Raw genomic sequence first — 10,369 nt, forward strand, 5'->3', positions numbered from 1 at the left:
TTTCCTCATACAGATTAAACAATACCAAAAAAAAAAAAAAAAAAAAAAAAAAATCGGTTCAATACCTACTGTGTGTGAGCGCTACACAGTTCGCGTTCGTGGTGCCCATGTAGTCTAACACAATAATGATTCATTATTGCAACATAGACTCTTTATTTGGAAAAATATCGAAATATTGGATTTTTATAACTTGCATTTAACGAAGGCTTTTGAAGATTTATTATTGCTAAGTTTTGTTTGAAATATCCTTACAAAAATATATTCAGAGAACACGATGGGTCATTATGATTAATGACAACCGCAGCTGAGTGCTACCATGTCGTCGTACTGTTTCAGAACCACATTCTCCTCGTCGTCAAAATACAACAGGCTGATGGACTGCAGTTTGTCGGGCACGCAGCAGGGCGTCTCCACCTCTCGGGACAATTTTAGCGCGTTGACGATGGACTGCACCGTGGCGTGGTTGGTGGCTCTTAGGCTCTCTCCAAGTGGGAACGGGCAGGAACCCGAGCAGTGGTACGCATTGTAGCCCCGGGGAGAGATTATCCACCCGGACCAGCCGATTCTCTCGAAATCCACGTAGAGAGGCAGCCTTTGGCATGAAATGGGATGGCCGTCGGAGTAAGAGGGGGCTGCGCGGGTTCTCCTGCTCTTATACACCTTCTTCAGTGACGCTGCGCTGGCGTCCTTGACTTGCTTCATGGTTGTATCGGTGCCAGGGGCCTTTCTTGGTCCTAACAGAATACATGTATATATTAAGATCAATCAATCAACCAACCAATCAAGGTGTATTGTGCATTTTACAATGAGGATTGTCACAGAGTGATAAACATACAAAATAGTACATGAAAAAAGATCAGAAAACCCAGGCCAATCGTGAAAAATAGAAAAACATTCCCTGACCCCAGGGAGAGACACGTGGTGTCTAGAGAGACACCTGGAAAATAATAACAGAAACGTTAACATGGGCACAACACATGAGGCATCAGTTCATCTCCACAGTTCATCAGAACAGTTCCATTCCACAGCCAGTGAGACGGACAGGGGATCGAAATCTTGACCTTACGCAGGGTATGAGTGGGCACCCACCTTCTGAGAGTGGATGATGGATGGTCCAGGCATCTTATTTGTTAGGACTGGTAACACCGGCATCCTCTAATCTAATCCAAATACTGCGCACGGATTGGTTACTGTATAGTCTCTTTCTAGAGTTTTTACCCACACGTTGCTGGCTGACCTCCAAATGTTACACAGTTCTGTAGTATTGTACTAATGTACCATGGTCTACTTTTCTCCCCGCAGTGGCCCAATGGAACATACAATCCCCACTCTCTCACAATCAATCAAATCACTCTCAATAGCATAGCACCATTATGTACAACAAGGCCTCTGAATTGTCATTCGAATAGAACTGAAGGAGCTGTGTATTTATTCAAAATATATATTTATTCAACTATAATCAACTTTGGTGAGATAATATTCTTGTTGACGCGATTTTAACACGTGTATTTTTAACAACGTGAAAATAACCTGTAAATTGCATTTCTGTATATCAGTGAATTACCTTGGTTAAGTGAATGACCTCTCTTTGATTCTTCCCTCCCGTCGTCCGAGAAAATGACCAGATATGCTTTTTTCTTGCTGTTTCGTTCAAGACCCGCCACATCAGAGTCCACTATATTTCCCGAAGGCATCGTCGTGACCGCCAGAATACCATTATTCGCGTCAGTCCTGTGAATCCACTTGGAAACCTGTCACGGGAACATGCGTGACTGGTTAATGGAGAGATCTATCGATACGAGTCCTCTCATTAAAACGGATCAAAGATGCTTTTAGCTGTGCCAGGAGATACTTCTACAACTACCATTGCCAGTATACAACTACTATTTGTAATGCTACTACGACTACTACTACTACTGATAATAATAATAATAATAATAATAATAATAATAATAATAATAATAATAATAATAATAATAATAATAATGCTATGAGTAATAATTGGTCTCGCTAAAATAATAACTCCCCAGGGAATCTTCGTACTATATTTGTGACATTGAACACCTCCCACCCTTGAGTGTACAAGGGTAATAATCGTGACGTGATTAGGTTTCCTCTCCAGGGCGCAACTCTGCTGTCCAGCCGCTCGTACAGGTCAAGCTGCAGAAGAAAGAATAACAGTCAAGATTTAGCACGTTACGTTTGAAGAGGGACTGCAGAGCACAAAGAAAGCAACTTACTCTATAAAAATGATGTCCATACGAATTCCGGGAAAGAACATTTTGTTTTTGTCTAAACAGGCGGAATTCAGCTTTGATGAGCTTCTCGCTTTTGTCGAATGACGACAAATTGAAGAAATGAAATATCCGATCGGAATGTCCTGCGGAGAGAGAAAGTTATATGTGGAAAAAAAATTATATGTGGAAAAAGAACACTTCCTCGATTTAACGCTTGCTATTTTACTTACAATTCGTTTTCGGGTATTCGTTTAAATTCTGGGGTATGTCTGTTTCTAGTTTTTTTTTTTTTATAGCACAGTTGAAATATCGAACCTAAATCCTCACTCTAATAGACACTTGAGCGCAACCACACTCCAATACGCACCCCTGTCTTCGAAACTTCGCACAACGTTGCCCTCTAAAATCTTTGGGTCCCTGGTAACACCGTGTGAGTCCGCCACGGCGTTGAACAGGTCAAGCATGAATTGCGGAGGCGCTCTGTGATGGAACAAGTTTTGCGGCAGGTCTCCAATGTGAAACACCTCGTGTAGTCTCTTTATCGCCTGCGAGACAACTTCACGGGCGTCTTTCCTTTCGGTCTCCACGGAAAGAAATTGGGAGGAAACCCTGAAAAAAGAAGCGGGTCTTAGTAGCAGTGACAAGGAGGAGCAGACCCACACAGCCTGAAATAGCATGTTAGCGCAACTTTTTTAGTTAAAGACTGACACTTCCTGTTTTAATGCTGTGGTACCTCCGCGACTCAGTCCTGAATTGACACTGAACGAGGACATGGGAGAATTTAAGCCTCCGGGAATCCTCAGAGCTTTGCATGTACAACATGTTCAAATACTGCCAGTGTCCAGTGACAATGACAAAATGGGCAAACCCCTCAAGATGAATAATTTAAGATGATGGCCATACAAAACAGCAGCACGATACTTAGGCGCCCTTGCCTTCATATTTGCCTGAATGGTTACTCACCTAACTTCATCAACTGTTTATTTATTTACTTACTTACTAACTTATTTATTTTATTGGGGCATTTTCCACACAGTTTTGTCTGAAATGTTGTCACCCGTCCCATGCATCATGTGTTTACCTCATATATTTTTTCTGTTTTTTTCACCTCTCTTTTATCAATTGTTCCAACCGAGTAAATCATTTAATCGTTAATTTAAAACGGACATCGTGACATTTGCTCGGCTGGTATCCACTGTTTATTCATCAGGAGTCTAAAACAGGGACGGATTCAACAGTTCTTTCAAGCTTCGAAAGGTTGCCGGTGGTCGCTTCACTTGCAGTCATTTCTTTTGTAGAGGGCTGTAAAGTTTGACATCGCAATTAACGCTGTGAGGCAAGGCAAACTCATGTACCACAAAAGCAGTTCGTGGTGCTTTGCATATTTCTGAAATCTTCTCAGAATGTTTGCACATGAAAAATGGGAAGACTGCTTGTGTCTTTGAGCACACTGAGCAGAGACTAAGAATGAACCGTGCAGAAGTAGTCTGCATAGTTCTCTGTCAGACGTGGAGAAATCACGGGAGCTACTTTTTATTGCGTGTGACCCTGGTGGGTTCTGTAGAATCAAGAGCATGTTATCAGTATGCAACCAGTCTCCTCACAGAAAAGAAGGCAAACGAAAACGCAGACCTCTGACGCAAACGAAAACAGTGATTTACGCGCTATTACCCTGCCAAAACATGTCTGTCCTAATCACCATGACACCCGAGCCTCTCCTCGACGCGCCTTTTGGGTAATTACGGCGAGGATGAATGGCTAAATGATATCAAGGAGGTGTCAAAAATCCGTCTGATCAATTTAACGCAGTTAAACTAATCGCGGATTATCTTCAATCACGTTGGTCATGGCTGCTGGAAAACTCCTTACAAACAGTGTTAATAAGACTATCGCTCTGATAAAAAAAAAAATCTGCTTAAAGGCGTAGGCTTTTCAACCAAACTGTTATCAAGCGCTTTAGGATAACACAATTTATATATATAAGAAATGCCTGTCTGCCCTTGCGCAGAATTCAGTACCATGGACAGAGATGTGCATCGCTGCGAAGCTCTGGGACACTTCTCTTGATCAAGAATATAACTCCTTCTGACGGCACCAAAACCAATCGCATCAAGTGGCAGTGTTGCTTTATCGCATGCAAATGCTAACAATTTACATTTTCCTGATAACTGCCGATTGTCATGTCATTCTGAGCAGTGGAACTGCTACTAAGTGTACGATGCTGAAGGTTATTGAAAATTAACAGGCCTAAGGGTAGCTTCCATTTCATTATGATATGTCACTGTAGAGATGTCCAGCATAACCATCTTTCTCTGCCTTTTGGCGGAATTTACCTAAGTCATAAAGGCAAACAAATCATTTTAACTCTCTTCCTAAAGAGGCTAAAATGATTTTGACCTATCTTTTATTTCTTGGACATTTTGAATTTCTGTTTTCAAAAGGAACACATTCAGTCTAAGCAAACTGATGAGATATACAGATGTTTTTGTGTTCAAACAAATAAGTAACACATCCAGAAGTCAACTCCTTAGAAGTACAGTAAATGATAAAAAGGAGTTTGCTGGGTGTGGATATACATGATTTCATCTGGAAGAGAATGTGCTAGACTTTGCTTCAAGTGAGATGTCCCAACAGTGAACAGCTCATTCAAACCAAACTGATTGAGAGCTCAGCTGGAGTGAAAATCAGCATAGATTGTGGGTCCTCAGATGCAGGGTTGAGGGAAACTGTAGATGATCTTCTTGTCTATTCTCTAAGCACATCTCTGAGCCTTAACACAACAGCATAAACATTTTTCAATGTTTTCAATGTGAAGATCTTTATCATCTGTATGCCATATAGCATTGAAGAGCTACTCACTATAAAACTTAGAGTTGATTGCACTGGGGTCTGTCGAGGGGCAGAGATGATTACCTGGTTAACTCTGGTCAGCTTCTTGTCTTGACCACTGATACTAGCCAAGTTGTCTGGCATGAGCCAAATTGTATTCCCCCTTTATTTTTGTACACAGACAATCAAATCTGTACATTTACAGTACATGGATTAAAAACTCTATTTGTATTCAATGTTAAAAAGCAATGTTGTGTAAACTGAAGAACATCATATGGAATACTGTGTTGATTTCAAAACCACACAGACATATGTAAACTGTCCAAACCGTAAACCTTGGTGTCCCCCCATATACAACAAAGCCCCAGCAACAACTCCACATCTCTCTGCTTGCCAAAACAAATTCAGAAGCTAAAGTTTTCACCCAGAGGCAGCCAATAACCCAGGTTTTCTCGCATGACTTTTGACCCCTATCAATGAAGCCCTCTAGTAAATACAGAAAATAAAACCGTCAGTGTAATGCTAGCGTGCTAATGTGACAGTTGGTGAAAGCTTTGTAATGGAGACATCGATAGACTTTGAAAACGTAGTATACAGGCTTTGATGATGGACAGGTAAACTGCACAGCCATTCTACTGGCCTCTGACTCAGTATGCATCTGAGACCGTCTGATGAATCACACATTTCCCTGCATTTGTTTCTAACTACAGCGCGTGCATAAAAGCAGCAGCGGGGGTATTTGAGGAAGACGATCCCTCGCAGCAGTATTTTCTACAATCGAGCGTAAAAATGCAGCGGACGGCGTTCTCTAAGACCCTGTAAGGTGTGCACTTACGGGGAAGGCACGGGCGTTATATTAGCGAGGGTGGAAGCAGCAGTTCAAAGCGCTTTTGAAACCCCGCACCGGTGCAGATGGCTGAGGGTGATCGGGTTCGGACGTGTCCGATATGGAAACGCCGCAACAGCGAATCATGCGGTGATACTGTCGTAAATCTGTGCCAACATTCTGACAGGGGCCGAAATATTTTAGTAACAGGTAACACATGTGTTTGGAGCTTGGGTGAAGGTGTGGTCGAAATAACCTCTCCGTCAATCACATGGACTTGCTCCACTCTTGTGCATCGCCTTGCCACTGCTCATTTGAACATGTGTGAAATAATTTATACCTCAGCGTTCAGATGAACAATATATTGATGAGAACTGTACATATCTCACTCCTTGATGGATTGATTGGGGGGGTAGTACTAGACGTGTGGGTTCATGTGTTACACAGCATAAAACGTACAAGGGATGAAACTAACCCATAAAGGAATTCAACATTACAATGTCCTTTTATTCATGGGACTGGATTAGCGCGAAAAACATACCTTCTATGTGTATGCATGTACATTTCCTATATGTCTATATATTCTGCCAACGTTTGTCATCTGACAGCAAGATGATTTGGACGCAAGGGGAACGACATGCATTTACGTAAACGAGAGTAAACTGGAACCCCGCAGTTGCGTCAGCAGCATTCGCGGAGAGAAAAAACAACGCTCCGGGGCCAATGAAGCTGAGTGTGTGGGGGCATTGGAGATGTTTGGATTTAACATGTGTCGATCACTGATAACGAAGAGGCTAAACATCATGACGATCTGTGTTCTTTTGCCGAGTAGTAATCACACAGCCAGCTACCGCGCTATTTGCACTATGATGCGAATGCCACGTGAGAGTGAGAAACACATACTCTGACTAAATACAAACATTCACCTTTTGCTTTCATTGTGCTCGCTGGGGGACGCTTATATGCAGTGTATGGTGGTACATGGCTTGAATACTCGTGAAATTATAAACCGTTGCAACTGCATTTCAGTAGGCCTGTTACCAAAACGTTACATTAATACAAACATTAATATTTCATATTACATTATCTTTAAAATTTTAAATACTGTTAAACAGTGCAGTTATATGCATTTTTTGAACGTCGCTTTGGGTAAAAGCGTCTGCTAAATGAATAAATGTAAATGTAAATGTGTAGCCACATAAACTGGCCTATCCATCACAACCCATTCCAAACCCATTCTATGCCATGTGGTTCCTCCGATGAATGACAATACAAGTCAATCGCTCAGACAATTCTCCATTGTACAAAACATAGTAAGAAAGAGTGGAGATAAGTTTCTTTGCCCGCATCTCCCCATTCAGGAACCGATTCACTCCTTTGGAGTCTACAGCATAACTATTTTGACGACATGGTGCTGACCTCCAGTTAACCTGCAGAACGTGACCTAAAACGCAGAAAGGAGCTTCTTGCACTGCGCGCTCGTGCAAGTATTCGGTGCAAGTACCAAAAATGTGTCTGGAATGTTCACAGGGTTAAATTGTCCCACGAGCACGCCAGCTTCGGTTAGAACATGGGAAAAAAGGTACATTATGTGAGTTATGCTTCATAATAGCGTATAAAAGCGTATCTCCTTGTTTTTATAAGCAGAGCGAGGTTTGCTTTAACATTTCCATCAAAAACAAGCATGTCATTGGGTAACCACTTACAGTAACTGGTGTTAGAAATTAAATAAATAACGCCTGAGAAAGGCTGGAAAGCCAAAATGTCAAGATTTTCGTTGTCCTAATTTCTGTATGTTCCCTCAGAGTTTTGAAATAAATACTTGCAGATGTTCTTCGTGAGTAACCATTGTCAGATTTAATTAACAGCTTCTGTACGTAGTTTGGGAAAAGATGAGGTAATCGTCCACAATGGCTGACATTCGCATAATGTACAATTAAATAACTCCATCTGCCTTAATGTTATCATCGTCTAAACAGAATGTTTTCTTCAATACAATACATATTTACTGACCATAAAAAACAGTAAAACCAAGTTAATTGTGTCAAATTATGCTTCATGTTTCACAAATTTTTCATAGCTTGCATTTTCTTCGAGACTGTCTTGTAGAAATATTGCTGCAATGAATGGTAAGCCAAAGAAGAGTTTGGGCTTGATTTGATGAACTTTATTTGACAGGCATCAAACTCAACCTAAAGATAGACAAAGTGTGTATCTTGTCCCCAGATTAAACAGATTATTACTAAAATACAGTATTTGCAGTTTATAAAAAAATTACCCATTTCATTACATTCATGCATGTTGATGATGTTGATGATGTTTTTTTTCTTTAAACTTTTTACCTGAAAAATCTCAAACCCCCCCCCCCCCCCATTTGAGTTTATTAAATCCATATTTATCTCTTAAAAATGTAAAAATATTTTTTGTTTATTATTTATTTAAGGCAAGAAGTCAGATATTATTAAACTGAAGAGCTTAAAATTTCAAGGTCAGTTTTATAAACTGGTCACAAGGTGGCACACATTGCCCTTGTTTCAGTAAATGTCTTCTACAGTGACTATACAGTGATGAATTTCAGTATTGAATTAAATTTTACCTAAGCCATGGAAACAACATACAAGTTACATGTATAATAATTCCAATGTAGAAAGGTATGTACAAGACACATATACCTCACAAAATTTCAGTGGTCAGAAATAATTCACATCATCTGTATAATAGACACTTGTATCCAGACTGACTCACATAGCTTGTATGTCAGCAATTTCATATAGCTAGAGATTTTATTATTGGGTTAAATGCCTTGCACAAGGGTACAACAGCAGTGGCCCAGCTGGGGATTGAACCAGCAACCCCTGACTTACAGGCCTTGTTGCCACTGCCGTGCTTACCACAATATCACACTGCATGGATATGGTAGTCTTTCATTTCTTTCATGATAGAAGATTGCAACACAAAAGCTTCAACTCTTAATATTACAGTAGGTCTTTGGCAGCAACCACCTTTCCTGCTGCATCATCTCAAAAAATAGCTCTTTAGCTGGACAAAAGAAACCCCTCAGTCTGAGACGTAGTGCTTATTAACAACAAACATTCTCCCTTGTTCTCATCATTCATTTCTCTTCCTGTGATTCTTCCTCCAAAAATACCATTCCACTGCTGAATATGCATGCACTTATTAGCAGTGAATGCATTAACCACGTGCACTGAGAGCTCATTACATTACATTATTGGCATCTAGCAGACACTCCTGCCCAGAGCAACTTACATTGATTACAGAGTTTTTTTTTTACAATGTTATCTATTTATACATCTGGATATTTACTGAGGCAATTATGGGTTAAGTACCTTCCCAAAGGATACAGCAGCAGTGGCCCAGTGAAGAATTGAACTGGCAACTTTTTAATTATGAGTTCTGCTCCTTAAGTGCTATACCCCACTACCACCCACCAATACCAGGCGCTGTTGCCCCCCAGTCTTCTGTCATCTCGGTGTGAGTCAGGGGGAGTTATGGGGCCACGCAGTCGGGGTGCGGGAGACACACCTGGCGGGTGAGCTGCGCGGTGAGCGTGCTAACAAAGACTTGGGAAGGAAGCCTGGAGCCTGATCCCGGGGCCGGGCCCGGAGGATCCCACGAGAACGGTGAGCAGAGCGCCAGCGTGCGGACACAGACGGGTGGGGGGAGGAATGCGGCATGGCCTTGTCGCAACCTCGGCCCGGGACGGGCTCGGAGTCTCCCTTCTCGTCCCCGCTCACCTATGGGGCCCTTTTGTTTCACAACAGATATTTCAGGTCTGCTCTTCCTGCCATACAAAATCCGCAGCACGTTCCAAAAAAAAAAAAAGTCCTCATAGTGTTTTCCCACCTGACCTCATTGAAGCCCGATATAACAGTATGAGGTCGCCCACAGGGGTGTCCTTGGAGCTTGGGTCAGATGCCAAGGTGATGAGATGATAGGAAGTCTGCATCTCGCACCCCTCCAAAACGTGTTTAATGCGCCGATTGCTTTTTGATGGAGAAGAAGAGGGGAAGTGCAAGTAAACTGTGCATTCTTCACACCAAAGTCAGAGCATTCACTGCTTAAACAATATATGTGATTAACTCAGGAGACATTTGGGAAGATAACGCACAAAGTGGCTGTGGCCAGCTGTAGTCTCTGCGGGTTTACCAATAGTAGCAGTGTGATTCACATCAAAAATGAAAGTTGCTTAAGTTCTGAAATATTAATTCCACAGCCATGCTGTGACAGGAAACAACTTGTCTCCTGGGGGCTGATGCATTTTTTTCTTTTTTTTTTTTTTACCGTCAAGGTGTTAGTCACTGACAGTCCAGGTGGTAATTACCTATTATAATTAAGAGCAATGAATGAGTCTGCAGAAGGTACATGCAGTTCTGGAAAGGCATTTGTGCTTTGAATCATTAGAAATGCCAGGCAGGTATTGCCAGGCCCAGTGAGGTATTCAGGTAGAGGTATTTGC

At 41.6% G+C, this 10,369-nt stretch overlaps 1 protein-coding gene across 1 annotated transcript; it reads right to left on the reverse strand.

Moving 5' to 3' along the window:
• Positions 1-288: 288 nt before the first annotated feature.
• On the reverse strand, positions 289-9,859 carry LOC118790962 (bone morphogenetic protein 2-like). The gene is made up of 7 exons (XM_036548171.1): positions 9,800-9,859; positions 9,436-9,647; positions 2,605-2,846; positions 2,241-2,380; positions 2,044-2,160; positions 1,531-1,751; positions 289-679 (listed from the first exon to the last, which is right to left on the reverse strand). The coding sequence occupies exons 1-7, from the start codon at positions 9,857-9,859 to the stop codon at positions 289-291; spliced, it is 1,383 nt and encodes a 460-aa protein (XP_036404064.1).
• Between the last annotated feature and the right edge of the window lie 510 nt (positions 9,860-10,369).

This window comes from Megalops cyprinoides, chromosome 1, assembly GCF_013368585.1.
Source record: "Megalops cyprinoides isolate fMegCyp1 chromosome 1, fMegCyp1.pri, whole genome shotgun sequence".
Taxonomy (NCBI): Eukaryota; Metazoa; Chordata; class Actinopteri; order Elopiformes; family Megalopidae; genus Megalops; species Megalops cyprinoides.